We start from the raw sequence: 17,360 nt of genomic DNA on the forward strand, positions 1-17,360 counted from the left end.
ATACAGCCAAGTTATCATGACTCATTGTGTATTTATTATTACTTTTATTACTACGCGTTTTACTTTTCTATTATTTCTCTATTTTCTTTCTCTCTGCATTGTTGGGAAGGGCCCGTAAGTAAACATTTCACTGTTAGTCCAAACCTGTTGTTTACGAAGCATGTGACAAATAACATTTGATTTGATTTAGTCACTTTACCCCTACTATATGTACCTATCTACCTCAATGACCTCTTACCCCTGCACATCGACTCTGTACTGGCACACCCTATATATAACCATGCTACTTTTACTCGTTACTGTTATTACTTATTCACTGTGTATTTATTCCCTGGGTCACTATTTTTATTTCTATGTTGTATCTTTAACATTGTTGCAAAAGGAACCACAAGTAAGCATTTCCCTGTTAGTCTACAACTGTTTACAAAGCATGTGACAAATACATGTTCATTTGATTTTTACCTGTGATTTAAAAAAAAACTAATAATTCAGACACTTGTTTCAGCTTTCCATTTATATTGTATATGAAGCAAGGACCAAGTGGATAGTTTAGAGAAATACAAACTAATGAAATGTAACCATTGTTTTATCCATGTTTCAAGAGGAAAATTTCCTTCTGTTTGTTGTAGCTTGTGTTGACCCCAGGCCTTGCCAGTTGGTCCTGCCTGGATTTACCGTGTGGCAGCAGAAGGGTTGATTGTGGGATAACTCTGGTATTCTGTAGTGGTTTCTATGTTTGTAATGTTTATTTGAGCGTGTCTATTGTTCTGGACTGGGCGTCGGTGGGGGTGGGGTGGGGGGAGTCATGCCGCTGTCACAGCATGCTCCAAAATAGAAGGACAGCTGTGGGTGCCCATATCAGAGAGGGAAAGAGGCTGGGTTGGCACTGCCTAATCGTAGGATAGGCCAGCCCCTGGAGCCTTGAGACTAAAGGCATTGGTATCTCTACCAGCCGAGTCGCGAAAAGACTGATTAGCTCACGTTATTGCTGCCTCTGTGGGCTGGGGATGTTGTGGGGGTAGTAGCGGCACAGTGGGAGATTACGACCAAGAATGGAAGACGGCTTTAGCCAGAGTCTGCGCTCTCTGCATATCTGGGTCTCTGCATCGCTGTAGCTGATGACTGACAGGAGTCTGTTGAGGTTGGAAGAGGCTCACTTGCTGTGAAACATCAGCAAACAAGTCAAACTAAAACTCAGAAATTGCATCAACATCAGGGCAAAGCCAGAGGATAATAACAGGGGTTCTCTGCCCGGAAGCTTCTGATCATGAATCAAAAACAGACCAGATACACTTACTGTAGGTTGTGTTTTCATTGGCACAAGGAAACGATTCATTAGAAGTATTGGAGATGTTTCATGTTGCTGCTGTGTGAAAGTGAATGTACTAAACCCCACCATGGCCTGTTCCCTGTATCAGCACTGTAGCTAAGCAAATAGGTATGTGCTGCATATTGCCAACTGTAATCTAAGAGCAGAAATACAAAATACACTTCCTGGAATTCGTGACCAGTTTAGTATTACCAGACATTCACCCCATAGTTAAAAAATGACTGAGACAAAATAAAAGTAAAAAATGATACACAGGAAAAAAAACAGAAAGAAAGTTGATAATGGTAGTATGTGATAGGTAACTTATTATAAAACAGTCACCATGGGAATCAAATCTTACAATTGCTGGGAACGGAGGGTTAATTTGACTTTATCATCTTTTACGATGGAATAATCAATCAACATGTATTGAATGCTTGACTTCCATTTTATTTCTACAGTAGTTTTGTGTTGACTTCACAGCAGCAGCACCCGACCACTTTAACTACAGACTGCACGTCTCTCCGCTCCGGAATGTGGGATATTGGGAACAGGAGTTGTATTGTGGTCTATTTGGGGAAGCTGTACTCTGGCCTGTGCACACAATGACATTTATCTCTCCTCTTTTTGTTCTCAAGGTGATGAACGGGTTTATCCACAAAGCTGAAAATCACCCTCTGGCCTAAGTAATGCAAACACAATCAAACCCAACTGCCTTTATATGGAAAGAGATATAATACACAGTAGCATTCCATTTGAGCAGTCATGGCTGAATATTATTGTTCTGTGATTAAGTCGTGGTTTATTTAGTAGCTAATTACTTAATTAGTAGTGGAATGGGAACAGGACTCCTAGACACTGAAATGGATTCATTTCTGTCTGGGGGATGCCCTGTTGGCATTGTTTAAAGTGGACATGTACTGTACAAGGGTGCTGCTAGTTAACCACATCCAGACCAATGGGACCATAAAGAAATACTCCCTTCAAGGAGTTTGTGTCATTACAACATGTTGTCTCTTTGAACCCTGCTTTCACATTGGAACAGGTTTAAAACAGTTGATTTAAAAATAAACATATTTTCTGTTTTGGGGGGCTGGTATGCACACATAGATTGGAAGTCCACAGAAGAACCGTTCACTTAGAATTTGATAGTGGAGTGTAAAGCAAATAAGTTCCTTAAGTGCTGATATGTTCGGACCCTCACCATGTCCCCACCCTCACAAGCCTACTGTCCAACATTTGAGTCATCCCCTCCTTAAATTGACATACAGCCTTGTCTTATTTTAATGTAAGCCACTTGAATGTATGCCACTTGTAGTCCGGGCAATTACTGTAATGACTTGGTGGTAAACTTTAATAATTAACATGGAACTTGGACGGGCTGTTTTGCCACAACAGTCATCTGTTTCATAGCCTGGTCCCAGATCTGACAATGACTCCATTGTCATTGTGAAGGCAAAACATTTGGTGGTTTTTACCCCTTTTTCATGGTATCCAATTGGTAGTTACAGTCTTGTCCCATCGCTGCAACTCCCGTACGGACTCGGGAGAGGCGAAGGTCGAGAGCCGCGCGTCCTTCAAAACACAACCAAGCCACACTGCTTCTTGACACAATACCCACTTAACCCGTACGCCAGCCTCACCAATGTGTTGGAGAAGAGTCGCTAGCGCACAAGAACATCCCTGCCGGCCAAACCCTCCCCTAACCCGGACGACGACGCCCCATGGGTCTCCCGGTCACAGCCGGCTGCGACCTGGACTCGAACCAGGATCTCTTGTGGCACAGCTAGCACAGTGCCTTGGACCACCGCGCCACTCAGGAGGCTGGCAAAACATGTTTTACCTAACAATTCCACAAGGAGTTGGCAAGAGAGCAGAAGCAGACTGACACCCAAACTACAACAGTCACACTCACAGTCAACTTCTGAAGATCCTACCAAATGCATTGTGCAGTGCACCAGGGACAAACTCCCTGACCTTCTGCACTTTCAGATTCAAGTCTGTTCCTCTGTACACTATATCCTTATCTTTTTATGGCATGGGAAGAAAAGAACGCTGCTGTTCCATTTGAATTGAGTAACAACTAATTTATTTTCAGTTTAATTAGGCACATCCTTTTATATGACTATGTGCAGTTTATTAATGACAGAAAAAAAGTCACACATTGATGTAATATTCTGTAAAACAATGCCGTTTAAATATATATATATGTATATATATATATATATATATATATATATATATATATATATGTTTGGGGAAAGAAAAAAATTCAGATTGCCTTTTGTGACGCTCCATGCACAAGGTCCGAGCCAATAGGCTGTTGAGGAAGGGAACACATGGGGATGTCTGACGTAGCTCCCCCAACCCTGACCTTGAGGAGGACAATAAAAGGGACACTCTCGCACACCGGTCAAACTTTTACAGTGCGCTCAAAGGTTAGTACACCGGATGCATGCGCGTTCCATTCACTCTACAATTGATGCGTAATTACGCGATTATAACAAATTAACGCAACTCTTTACACATTGCATGCGTTGGAGTAACTTGTTGAATCAGCACACCACATGTACCATGTTTACAAATATTAGTGAGTGATTAATAATGTAAATAATTTAACATGAATTTATGACATCAGCTAACCATAATTTTATAAGAATAGTCGTAGTCACATTTTACAGTTCAAATGGACCTCCGGTAGTTTTGAGCATGTCTTCAACAATGTGTTTCCGTTACTGCGCTTATTCTTTGTAGGTGCGCTGGTGCTTGTTCTTCATCCGGAGTTGTCAGCATGTTCAACTTGAATTAAATTAAAGAGTTCGGGAGGCAACTTCGTTCTGTCTCACCAGCCTCACCAAGGACAATTATGCATTTGATGGCACTGTCAGATTCAACACCAGAAATGCAACAATTTTATTTTTCAAATTCCATACATCACTTTCTATGGACTGTATGGAAGATGACCATGAGAATATTGACCGTTTTGCAATGTTTTTTGCCACTCAGTTGTTGTCTTCTAAATGCCCATTCACTCAGGTACAATACAAGTGCTGATCCCGGGTGAGAAAGAGGCTTACATCGAGGTGAAGGTTAAACAACTAGATGGTGACAAAGCCACTGTGGAGACCAAAGATGTAAGGGTTGGTAGGCTATTCGTTGCAGTTGAATACAACATACTGATGTTCATTTCTTTATTTTTACTATTTTCTACATTGTAGAATAATAGTGAAGACAACACTATGAAATAATACATATGGAATCATGTAGTAACCAAAAAAGTGTTAAACAAATCAAAATATATTTTATATTTGAGATTCTTCAAAGTAGCCACCCTTTTTCTTGATGACAGCTTTGCACACTCTTGGCATTCTCTCAACCAGCTTCAGGAGTCAGTCACCTGGAATGCATTTCAATTAACAGGTGTGCCTTGTTAAAAGTTAATTTGTGGAATGTCTTCCCTTCTAAATGTGTTTGAGTCAATCTGTTATGTTGTGACAAAGTAGGGGTGGTAGATAATCCCATTTGGTAAAAGACCAAGTCCATATTATGGCAAGAACAGCTTAAATAAGCAAAGAGAAATGTCAGTCCATCATTACTTTGAGACATGAAGGTCAGTCAATCTGGAAAATGTCAATAACTTTTAGAGTAAAAACCATCAAGCGCTATGATGAAACTGGCTCTCATGAGGACCGCCACAGGAAAGGAAGACCCAGAGTTACCTCTGCTGCAGAGGATAAGTTCATTAGAGTTACCAGCCTCAGAAATTGCAGCCCAAATAAAAGCTTCACAGAGTTCAAGTAACAGACACATTTCAACATCAACTGTTCAGAGGAGACTGCGTGAATCAGGCCTTCATGGGCGAATTGCTGCAAAGAAACCACTACTAAAGGACACCAATAAGAAGAAGAGACTTGCTTCGGCCAAGAAACACGAGCAATGGACATTAGACTGGTGGAAATCTGGCCTTTGGTCTGATGACTCAAAATTCGAGATTTTTTGTTCCAACTGCCGTGTCTTTGTGAGACGCAGAGTAGGTGAACGGATGATCTCTGCATGTGTGGTTCCCACCGTGAAGCATGGAGGTGGAGGTATGATGTGCTTTGCTGGTGACACTGCCGGTGATATATTTAGAATTCAAGGCACACTTAACCAGCATGGCTACCACAGCATTCTGTAGCAATATGCCATCCCATCTTGTTTGTGCTTAGTGGGATTATCATTTGTTTTTCAACAGGACAATGATCCAACACACCTCCAGGCTGTGTAAGGGCTATTTGACCAAGAAGGAGAGTGATGGAGTGCTGCATCAGATGACCAGGCCTCCACAATCACCCGACCTCAAACCAGTGTAGATGGTTTGGGATGAGTTGTACCGCAAAGTGAAGGAAAAGCAGCCAACAAGTGCTCAGCATATGTGGGAACTCCTTCAAGACTATTGGAAAAGCATTCCAGGTGAAGCTGGTTGAGATAATGCCAAGAGTGTGTAAAGCTGTCATCAAGGCAAAAGCTGGCTGCTTTGAAGAATCTCAAATATTTTTTAATTTGATCAACACTTTTTTTGGTTACTACATGATTCCATATGTGTTATTTCATAGTTTTGATGTCTTCACTATTATTCTACAACGTAGAAAATAGTAAAAATAAAGAAAAACCCTTGAATGAATGAGTAGGTGTAGGTAATACAGTCCATAGCTAAATCAAAATAACTTTACTTTGTTCTGAAGTGCACTGTTGTCACATTTGTGACAATAGTTTGTGTTTTTTTTTATTAAAAAGATTTGCAGATCTAATAGAATCTATGTGAAATATTATCACCAAACATTTAAAATGCTGTGGTGCAGGAGTCCCTAGAATGAAGTGATAGATCATTCGCTACCTACTGTATGAATTAACTACAGACTTGCCCAACTCTCCCTAACACTTTGGTTGTGAAGGAGGATGACATACAGCAGATGAACCCTCTGAAGTGTAGACATGATTTAGGACATGGTCACACTGACCACCCTCAATGATGCCTCTGTGCTCTTCAACCTCACCAGGCACTACAGTATGTGGATGATCTATGTGAGTCACAGTTCTGTACATTATGCCATAGAGGAGCTCTAGGGAGGATAAACAGGTTATTCTGAATCAGAGAGACTCTCCCTCTATGTGGGCGATATTTTGTTTCACAACCAAGCGCTCTCTCTCTCAACAAAGGCAAGAGGCGCATGATTGTTGACAACGCCTACATTGACATGCATAGTAAGTCTACAACAATACAACCAATTCTATATAAAGATAGAAGCTGTGTCATGTTGGAATTATTTAATCTACATTTAGATTAAATATGTTCACAGTGCTTACACAACGTTTAAAAATAGTACGTATGTAATAAGTAAGTAAATGCCTAAAAATATAAATAAATTCTGGTAACTCTGGGCCATATGTTTTCTCAATACATCATGAGAATCAATCCATGCTTTTGGGTTAGAGTTTTATCTGTTCAGAGTTCTCCAAGTTTCCAAGCTTTTGACAGGGTGTCTTCTTGTTGATCTTCCATACATGTTATTGATGTCCACCGATCCCTTCGACTACCACTTTTGTTCCCAAGGTGTGACAACAGTGGAGAACGTGAATGACGAGGAGGAGGAACTGTTGGCCACAGATGACTGCCTTTCCTCCACTCTGTTTACTATGTGAAGTTCTCTCTCCTTACTCTCTGGCCTCTGACCTCTCTCTCTCTCTCTTTGCCTGACCCCTCCTCCGTATGCAATGGACAGTCTGACCTCTCTCTCTCTCTCTCTCTCTGCCTGACCCCTCCTCCGTATGCAATGGACAGTCTGACCTCTCTCTCTCTCTCTCTGCCTGACCCCTCCTCCGTATGCAATGGACAGTCTGACCTCTCTCTCTCTCTGCCTGACCCCTCCTCCGTATGCAATGGACAGTCTGGGCTTCACTACTGAGGAGAAGTACAGCTGCTATAAAATAGTGGGGTCCATCATGCACTTTGGCAACACGAAGTTCAAGAAGGTTCGGAGAGAGGAGCAAGCAGTCAGTCCGACTTCATGTCTGATTAAACAGACTATAGTGCATCGTTTACTCTATAATGTTAACATCCTGAGTATGATTGTCAACCTGAGCATTCCTATTCTTTAAACTGGAATACATTACCGTTATGATAGGGTTTTTGTAAAACTATTTTGCAAACACAATGTCAATATGAAACACCACCCAATCAGTGAAGGCTGGTGGGAGGAGCTACAGGAGGACGTGCTCATTGTAATGGCTGGAATGGAATGAATGGAACGGGGTCAAACGTGGTTTCCAAGTTGATGCATTTGATACCGTTACATTTATTCCATTACAGCCATTACAATGAGCCCGTCCTCCTATAGATCCGCCCACCAGCCTCCTCTTCACCTTATACATATAGTGTATGCATGTGCTTTGGTATTCAGGTGCGGACAAGGCCTCCTACCTGATGGGGATCAATTCAGGTGACCTCACCAAAGGTCTGCTCCACCCTCGGGTCAAAGTGTGTAACGAGTACGTCGTCAAGGGCCAGACTGTTGAGCAGGTGAGCTCTCTTCTTCTCTCTCTGTAGAACAACTATAGAAAAACTATAGAATTGGGGTGGCAGGTAGCCTAGTGGTTAGAGCGTTGGGCCAGTAACCGAAATGTGCTGAATCAAATCCCTGAGCTGACAAGGAAAAAATTGTTCTGCCCCTGAACAGGGCAGTTAACCCACTGTTCCCCGGTAGGCTGTCATTGTAAATAAGAATTTGTTCTTAACTGACTTTCCTAGTTAAATAAAGGTTACATACATTTTTTATTTATTTTTTAAATAAGTTGACTTCAAGCTAATATTATCCACATTGCCAATATTGTTTTCTGAGCAAAGTCAGTGATTTACTGTAACAGCTATATGTTCCCTTTTTTTAGGTGAACTACTCAGTTTGGAGCTCTAGCCAAATCCACCTACGACCGCATGTTCAACTGGATGATGAGCCGGATCAACAAGAGCCTCTACACGGCCCTGCCAAGACAGCCGGATCAACAAGAGCCTCTACACGGCCCTGCCAAGCCAGCCGGATCAACAAGAGCCTCTACATGGCTCTGCCAAGACAGCCGGATCAACAAGAGCCTCTACATGGCCCTGCCAAGACAGCCGGATCAACAAGAGCCTCTACACGGCCCTGCCAAGACAGCCGGATCAACAAGAGCCTCTACATGGCCCTGCCAAGACAGCCGGATCAACAAGAGCCTCTACACAGCCCTGCCAAGACAGCCGGATCAACAAGAGCCTCTACATGGCCCTACCAAGACAGTTCTTCGTCGGTCTATTGAACATTGAAGGGTTTCTGATCTTCGAGGTAGGCCTACACATTGCCTCTAACAAAATTTTGCATTTTATATTGTCTTTTTCCTGACTGTTTCAGCTCATAAACCTCTCCTTCTTTTCAACCCTCCTTCACTCTATCTCTCCATGCTCCACTCAGGTTCAACAACTTTGAGCAGCTGTGCATAAGCTTCCCCAACGAGAAACTGCAACAGTATTTCAACCACCACATGTTCATCCTGGAGCTGGTGGAGTATAAGAGGGAGGGTATTGACTGGACCTTCATCGACTTTGGCTTGGATCTACAAACCTGTATCAACCTCATAGAGAAGGTGTGTGTCTGTTGTCTCAGCCATTCAAATAAGGGGCTAGAGCAGAGGGACCGGTACATTTAGCCTGTGAAGAGTGGTTTGATTTCTGTGTGATTTACTCTCGTTTGTTTCCTGCAGTCCATGGGCATACAGTATACTGTTCATCCTGGAGGAAGAATGCAAGTTTCAAAAGGCCACTGATGTCAGCTTTAAGACCAAGCTGTATGACAACCATGTGGGCAAGTCTCCCAACTTCATCAAGCCACGGCTCTGACAAGAAACGTAAATACGAGACCCACTCTGAGCTGGTGCACTACGTTGGAGTGGTAAGTGCTCCAGTCTGTTTATTTGAAACATTTGCTCCTTTTTTAACAGTTAAAACATGTGGTCTTCATGACACTTGATATTAATCAATGTTAAAGGTATTATTTCTCACCATTGACCCATCCTCTCCCGTCACCCATCTCCAGGTACGGTACAACATCAGAGGATGGCTGGACAAAAACAGAGACCCCTTAGATGAGACAATAGTCACCTGCTTACAGGGATCATTTAATAAACTGTTGGCATGCCTTTTAGAGAACTTTATCAGTAGCGATGCAGCTATTGACAGTGACACAACTTTACATTTTTTTAAAGTGAAACTACACTAAATATGGAAATGAAGTCATCGTGATCTACAGTTTGACTGTTCAGCTGCTGATTCAAAAGACAGAGTCCAAAGAGAAGAGGAGGAGAAAGGGGCCTCCTTCCAGACCGTGTCACAGCTTCACAAGGTGTGTAAGAGTGACGTAGAGACAGGCTGGCATTACCAGAGTGTCTCTAGGTGTCGGAGTTGTGTGGTTTAGTAGAGATCAGAAGGGGAGTATTTAGAGGTGCTCTGTTTGTTTTTCCTGAGTCACGATGACCTGCCTTGAGTTGAGAGGGAGGTAGTTAAGACTTGCAGTGATGTTTAGGTAACTCAGCTCATGAACATCACTTTAAGTCTGTGCTACCTCCACTCTTTCATGCCTCTGACTGAGGACAAGGATGAGGTAAGATTGCCTCTTTCAGTCATCTTTGTCCCAGGAGGCATGGACCCATTCCAGGTCCTTCAGCAGTTACGGTGTAACGGAGTACTGGAGGGAATTCCGTATCTGCAGGAAGGGCTTCCCCAACCGGATCCTCTATGCAGAGTTCAAACTACGATGGGCATAGTACCTCTGTAACACATACAGTATACATGTAGAACTTTGAAAACACAGAGACACAAACACGTGTACCATCTTATTATCAAAATGACAATAATGTGAAGAATCAAGGACTTACTTACGTGTTCCCTGCTGTGTGTGCTATCTTGTGCAGGTATCGTATCCTGAACCCCATGGCTATCCCTGAGGAATCCTTTCTGGACAGCAGGAAGGCTGTGGAGAAGCTGCTGAGATCACAGGACATTGACCACACCCAGTACAAGTTTGGAATGAATCACCAAGGTGGGTACTGTATGACTGGTACTGGTGCACCTGAATGAGTTTGGAGCTGGATTCTTGTGTTTTGAGATCTCATCTCCAGTTGTGCCTGGTGTTGTGGCTGAAGCTTAAAGCATATGGCCACTCCTCATCGGTTGTCGTAATGTTTGGGACAGACTTACTTGTCAGTATGTGTCTCAGAGCATTTCGTATTATTCTGTACGTAGATCCAGGACAATCCATTTAGTATGATATATTACATTTCGTATGGTAGGTAATATTTTGTGTCCAACACCCATTTCGTATGATATGTTATGAATTACAATTCATATATGTAACGAATTTGCAAAACGTACAATATGTTAAGAATATCGCAAAACGTACGATATGTTACAAATTCTATTTAGGTGGGGAAATAATGAAACATATATGCCTGATTGATTGGGGATAATGTGTGTATTAGTAGAGCTTTTTAGAAATGTGCTGTAAAGCAGTAGACTACAAAAGGTAGCTAGAGAAGCTTTGTCCTATGGCTTTCCACCCTTACATGTCCCTGTCATGTGTCCAATGAACTGGTCAGTCAACGGGTGGGCGTGGTCTAGATCCCTCCCACCCCTCTTTGTTCTAAATTAGATCTGTGTGTGCCCTGCTTACCAAATATGGCCTGGTGGGCGCAGGCCATTGTCTCATTTGCTTTACAATAGTGGGTGCTGGGAGACAGCAAGCATGCTGGCCGGGGGAAGTAAATCAATAGTGAATCACTGGCAAGGCAAGACTGGAGACACACTGTGGGTCAGGTAGAGGGTATTTTATTATGTGAAACTCCAGCCCTCTGTGAAACCAGAGGACTTAATCCCTTATTACCTGGCCAGTTATTCCAGCTATGTGGAGGCTCTGAACTCCAGGCTCCATGGACAAAGGGGACCAGGGAGAAGGGGTTATTATTAATACGGGGCTGGAGGACATGACAGGTGCTGTTCTTTAAGGGCCATGTGTCAACCCCTCCTGTTTTAGTAAGTGCCAGTTAGCGCCCGGAGGTTACAACAGGCTATTTCCACCAGGACCACACACACACACACACACACACACACAGTAAAGCAAGCAAGTTCTGACACGCTCACCACACACATACTTCACGCATGCCATGTACATACCGACAAACTTGGGGGCACAAACTTGGGGGCAAATACACACACTAACAAAACACTCACACACAATTCGCATAGAAAACACTACTAAAAACGTTTTGGGTTGGGCCTGAAAACTCAAAATACAGAGCCGTCCCAGTGGAACCGCTTCACGTGTGATCTTTATTTCTCCTCCGACATCTTGCGTCTCTCCAGACTCATGAGTTGGCCCTGCCGCATGGCGAGGATCTGACAGCCTCTCATGGGGTGGCAGGTAGCCTAGTGGTTAGAGCGTTGGGCCAGTAACTAAACGGTTGCTGGATTGAATCCCTGAGCTGACAAGGTAAAAATCTGTCGTTCTGCCCCTGAACAAGGCAGATAACCCACTGTTCCCCAGTAGACCGTCATTGTAAATAAGAATTTGTTCTTAACTACCTTGCCTAGTTAAATACAAAAAAAATTCCCCCAATAGCTCTGCCCAGGAGGACACACAACCTGGTTTCAGAGCATTTAGCATTTCTATACGGAAATCCAAGTCACTCCGTATGGTATGGTTACATAAAATAAATAAATTAAGGCAAAAACATGAACATTAGTCCCAAATGTCATTCCTTTTTAAATTCAGACCTTAGTGCACAAAAACCATTCTCCTCTTTTCACCCATGAATAGAGATTAATCCAGTAAAACATCTTGGCGTTTACAGTGGTGAAGAACTGGCCCTGCTTTTCTTCAAGCTCAGGCCTCTCCTGAGGAGCGCCACGGCAGAGGAACTGGCCCTGCTTTTCTTCAAGCTCAGGCCTCTCCTGAGGAGCGCCAAGGCAGAGAAGGAGCTGGCCATGCTTTTCTTCAAGCTCAGGCCTCTCCTGAGGAGCGCCACGGCAGAGAAGGAGCTGGCCCTGCTTTTCTTCAACCTCAGGCCTCTCCTGAGGAGCGCTACGGCAGAGAAGGAGCTGGCCATGCTTTTCTTCAAGCTCAGGCCTCTCCTGAGGGGTGCCACTGCAGAGGAGGAACTGGCCCTGCTTTTCTTCAAGCTCAGGCCTCTCCTGAGGAGCGCCACGGCAGAGGAGGAACTGGCCCTGCTTTTCTTCAAGCTCAGGCCTCTCCTGAGGAGCGCCACGGCAGAGGAGGAGTTTGCCAAGTTGAAGGACGTGTTTGACAAGTCGGAGGCAAAGCACAAGGGGGTGCAGGAGAGACAGGTGGACCTGATCCAGGAGAAGAATGACCCGGCCCTACAGCTGCAGGCAGTGAGTGTTTACAGATAACATCAATATATTACACTGTACAACAGGATACTGTCAAGATAAGGATCAATGAGATAAGATAAAGTAAACATGTAGAAATATGATCAGACAAGGTAAATGTAGACCTAATCAGAATAGACCAGAAACGATTAGGCCATAAATCAAGATAAGAGATGCTAAGAAGATGTACTAAACAGGAAGTCTCTCTCTGTGTGACCCCTGACCCCCAGGAGCAGGACAACCTGATGGATGCAGAGGACTACTGTGACCTGCTGATCAAGGCCAAGGTCATAGAGCTGAAGGAAAGACTTGAGGATGAGGAGATGAAGGCCAGCCTGAATGCCAGCCTGAACGCCAGCCTGAACGCCAAGAAACACAAGCTGGAGGACGTGTGTGCAGAGCTGAAGAAAGACAGATCTGGAGATCACCATGGCCAAGGTGGAGAAGGAGAGACATGCCACAGAGAACAAGGTGAGCAGGGAGGGATTAGTCTGGGTACCAGTCTGTTTAACTACCGTTCTACTCCTTGCCCCTCCTTGTAATGCTAAATTTTTTTGGCCAATGACATGGAGTGGAATGTTAGCTAAACAGACTGGTACCCAAGCTAAGGGGGTATATATGGGTGGCTCAATGCCCGCAGATATACTTTTCAGCATTCCTGTAGTGTAAACCTCTGATCAGTCAATTTACTGTGCTGTATATATCAGATACACTACATGGCCAAAGGTATGTGGACACGTCCTCATTGAACATCTCATTCCAAAATCATGGGCATTAACATGGAGTTGGTCCCCCCTTTGCTGCTATAACAGCCTCCACTCTTCTGGGAAGACTTTCCACTAGATGTTGGAACATTGCTGCGGGGACTTGCTTCCTTTCAGCCACAAGAGAATTAGTGAGATCAGGCGCTGGTGTTGGGCGATTAGGCCCGGCTCGCAGTCGGCATTCCAATTCATCCCAAAGGTGTTCGATGGGGTTGAGGTCAGGGCTCTGTGCAGGCCAGTCAAGTTCTTCCACACCGATCTCAACAAATCATTTCTGTATGGACCTCGCTTTGTGCACAGGGGCATTGTCATGCTGAAACAGGAAAAGTCCTTCCCCAAACTGTTGCCATAAAGTTGGAAGCACAGAATTGTCTACAATGTCATTGTATGCTGTAGCATTAAGAGTTCCCTTCACTGGAACTAAAGGGGCCCGAACCACGAAAATCAGCCCCAGACCATTATTCCTCCTCCACCAAACTTTACAGTCGGGCAGGTAGTGTTCTCCTGGCATCTGTGAAATCCAGATTTGTCCATCAGACTGTCAGATGGTGAACGTGATTCATCACTCCAGAGAACGCATTTCCGCTGCTCCAGAGTCCAATGACTGTGAACTTTCATATTTATACCACATTGTTTGTTCCCCCTTTCTGTCCTCAGGTGAAGAACCGGATGGAGGAGATAGGTGTTCTGGGCAAGTCCATGCTGAGCCTGACCAAGGAGAAGGCAGCCCTGCAGGAGGCCTACCAGCAGGCCCTGACTAACCTGGCCCTGACTAACCAAGGTCAAGCTGGAGCAGCAAGTGGACTATGTTAGTAAAGGGACATGAAAAACACACTTCACCATATACAGTAGCCTAACTAGCTCCTTAGTTAAACACATAGCGTCTGTCAATCATTAAAATGATGGGTCACACGGCACAGCATGACTTTGTTATTAATTTGTCAGAAAGTTAACTGACCTCGAGAAGCTAACCAAACTCACCTTTCTCTGCTTCTCGCTCTGTGTAGCAGAGTATAATTGTAGGCTAGTGGAACCGGAGGCTATGATACCAAGATCTCCTTCAGCCAGAACACTAAGAAACAACTGTAGGAGAACAAGTTCAGAGGTCACACTTAGGTTAACTAAGTGGTCACCCGTACACAGTGCTTTCAGAAAGTATTCAAACCCCTTGACTTTTTCAACATTTTGTTAAGTTACAGCCCTATTCCAAAATGTATTAAATTGTTTTTCCCCCCCCTCATCAATCTACACACAATACCCCATTACGACAAAGCAAAAACAGGTTTTTAGAATGTTTTGCTAATTTATTAAAAATATAAAACTGAAATGTCACATTTACATAAGTATCCAGACCCTTCACCCAGACCCTTTACTACTTTGTTGAAGCACCTTTGGCAGTGATTACAGCATCACGTTTCCTGGGGTTTGACGCTACAAGCTTGGCACACCTGTATTTGGGGAGTTTCTCCCATTCTTCTCTGCAGATCCTCTCAAGCTCTGTCAGGTTGGATGGTTGGATGTCAGGTTGGTGTCAGGTTGGATGTCAGGTTGGATGGGAAGCGTCGCTGCATAGCTATTTTCAGGTCTCTCCAGAGATGTTCGATCAGGTTCAAGTCCTGGCTCTGGCTTGGCCACTCAAAGACATTCAGAGAGTTATACGGAAGCCACTCCTGCATCATCTTGGCTGTGTGCTTAGGGTCGTTGTCCTGTTGTAAGGTGAACCTTCAACCTAGTCTTAGGTCCTGAGCGCTCTGGAGCAGGTTTTCATCAAGGATCTCTCTGTACTTTGCTCTGTTCATCTTTCCCTCGATCCTGACTTGTCTCCCAGTTCCTGCCACTGAAAAACATCCCAACAGCATGATGCTGCCACCACCATGCTTTACCGTAGGGATGGTGCCAGGTTTCCTCCAGACGTGACACTTGCCATTCAGGCCAACGAGTTCAATCTTGGTTTCATCAGACCAGAGAATCTTGTTTCTCATGGTCTCAGAGTCTTTAGGTGCCTTTTGGCAAACTCCAAGTGGGCTGTCATGTGCCTTTTACTGAGGAGTGGCTTCTGTCTAGCCACTCTATCATAAAGGCCTGATTGGTGGAGTGCTGCAGAGATGGTTGTCCTTCTGGAACGTTCGCCCATCTCCACAGAGGAACTCTGGAGCTCTGTCAGAGTGACCATTGGGTTATTGGTCACCTTCCTGACCAAGGCCCTTCTCCCCTGATTGCTCAGTTTGGCCGGGCGTCCAGCTCTAGGAAGAGTCTTGGTGGTTCCTAACTTTTTCCACTTAAGAATGATGGAGGCCACTGTGTTCTTGAGGACCTTCAATGCTGCATACATTTGTTGGTACCCTTCCCCAGATCTGTGCAAACACAATCCTGTCACAGAGCTGTACAGACAACTCCTTCAACCTCATGGCTTGGTTTTTACTCTGACATGTACTGTCAACTGTGGGACCTTTAATATAGACAGGTGTGTGCCTGTCCAATCAATTAAATTTACCACAGGTGGACTCCAATCAAGTTGTAGAAACATCTCAAGGATGATCAATGGAAACATGATGCACCTGAACTCAATTTCGAGTCTCATAGCAAAGGGTCTGAATAGTTATGTAAATAAGGTATATTTTTTAAAACTTGTTTTCGCTTTGTCATTATGGGGTATTGTGTGTTGATTGATAAGGAAAATTAGTTTTCTTGTCAATTTTAGAATACGGCTGTAATGTAACGAAATGTAGAAAAAGTAAAGTGGTCTGAATACTTTCCAAATTAACCGTATATCCAGAATTGCTCAGGCTCAGTAAATTTGGTTGGGGTTCATTGATACGGAGTCAATCACCACCTTCCGGAGACACCTGAAACCCCACCTCTTTAAGGAATACCTAGGATAAAGTAATCCTCCTAACCCCACCCCTCCCCCTCAAAAGAGTTAGATGCACTATTGTAAAGTGGTTGTTCCACTGGATTTCATAAGGTGAATGCACCAATTTGTAAGTCGCTCTGGATAAGAGCGTCTGCTAAATGACTTAAATGTAAATGTAAAAATACAGACAGCAATATTTAAATCTTGTTTTACGCAAATTTAAGTCAGGACTGAGACTAAACCACTCACCACCTCCTGGAAAGCCATGCTGGTATGTCTTTTACATGGAGATGTGTGTAATTGTCCCACAGAAATATAAAACCTATCCCAGGGTTAAGACTGAGGTGGGCTTTGCTCCTTTCATATTTATTTTCATCCCAACTCCCCAGTCCCTGCCGATGACAAGCATACCCATAACATGATGCTGCCACCACAATACTTGAACATACAAAAAAGGATCTACAACATTGCATTCACTCCATATTACTGGCCTGTGTGACAAAGTGTAAAGAAAGAAGCCTGTGTTCAAAAAATACATTCTGTTTGCAACAAGGCTGTTAAAACCCGCAAATAAATTAACTTTTTGGCCTAAAATAAAAACGACAGGGTTGGGTGAAGTTCAATACAACAGAGTGAAACTCTCTCCATTTGCAAATATTGTGGTGACAGCATCATGTTATGGGTATGCTTGTCATCGGCAGGGACTGGGGAGTTTGTTAGGATCAAAAGAAATATGAAAGTAGCAAAGCCCAGGTAAAATGTAACAGGAAAACCCACCCGTCTTCTGAAATGGCTTTCCAAGACGCGTGGAGTGTTCTTGAGTGGTCTAGTCTCAGGCCTGACTTAAATCTGCTTGCAGAATTAAGTGGAGGCCTGCTAGTACTCCTGGATTAAACTCTTGTGCTTTCAGATGACTGCAATGGGTGTTAAGTGTTTGACACGTGTGTTCAAATAGCAATGATTTGTGATAGACTAACACAAACC

General features: G+C 43.7%; 1 protein-coding gene across 4 annotated transcripts; it reads left to right on the forward strand.

Annotated features, from left to right (window-relative positions):
* The first annotated feature begins 3,672 nt into the window (after positions 1-3,672).
* Positions 3,673-16,547, forward strand: LOC139542975 (uncharacterized). Of its 4 annotated transcripts, none has more exons than XM_071349003.1 (11): positions 3,692-3,747; positions 4,346-4,443; positions 5,544-5,761; positions 7,750-7,868; positions 8,234-8,664; positions 8,791-9,267; positions 9,412-9,717; positions 10,286-10,413; positions 12,221-12,761; positions 12,989-13,229; positions 14,180-16,547. In XM_071349003.1, exons 9-11 carry the CDS (start codon positions 12,354-12,356, stop codon positions 14,281-14,283), a joined length of 753 nt encoding a protein of 250 aa, XP_071205104.1. In that variant the 5' UTR covers positions 3,692-3,747; positions 4,346-4,443; positions 5,544-5,761; positions 7,750-7,868; positions 8,234-8,664; positions 8,791-9,267; positions 9,412-9,717; positions 10,286-10,413; positions 12,221-12,353; the 3' UTR covers positions 14,284-16,547. The 4 variants fall into 4 exon arrangements, with proteins under 4 accessions (XP_071205105.1, XP_071205104.1, XP_071205103.1 ...); XM_071349002.1 differs by lacking the exon at positions 5,544-5,761 and having other exon boundaries at positions 3,696-3,747; positions 8,791-8,962; positions 9,080-9,267; XM_071349001.1 differs by lacking the exon at positions 5,544-5,761 and having other exon boundaries at positions 3,696-3,747.
* The last annotated feature ends 813 nt before the right edge of the window (positions 16,548-17,360 follow it).

Source organism: Salvelinus alpinus, chromosome 17 (genome assembly GCF_045679555.1).
Source record: "Salvelinus alpinus chromosome 17, SLU_Salpinus.1, whole genome shotgun sequence".
NCBI classification, from domain to species: Eukaryota; Metazoa; Chordata; class Actinopteri; order Salmoniformes; family Salmonidae; genus Salvelinus; species Salvelinus alpinus.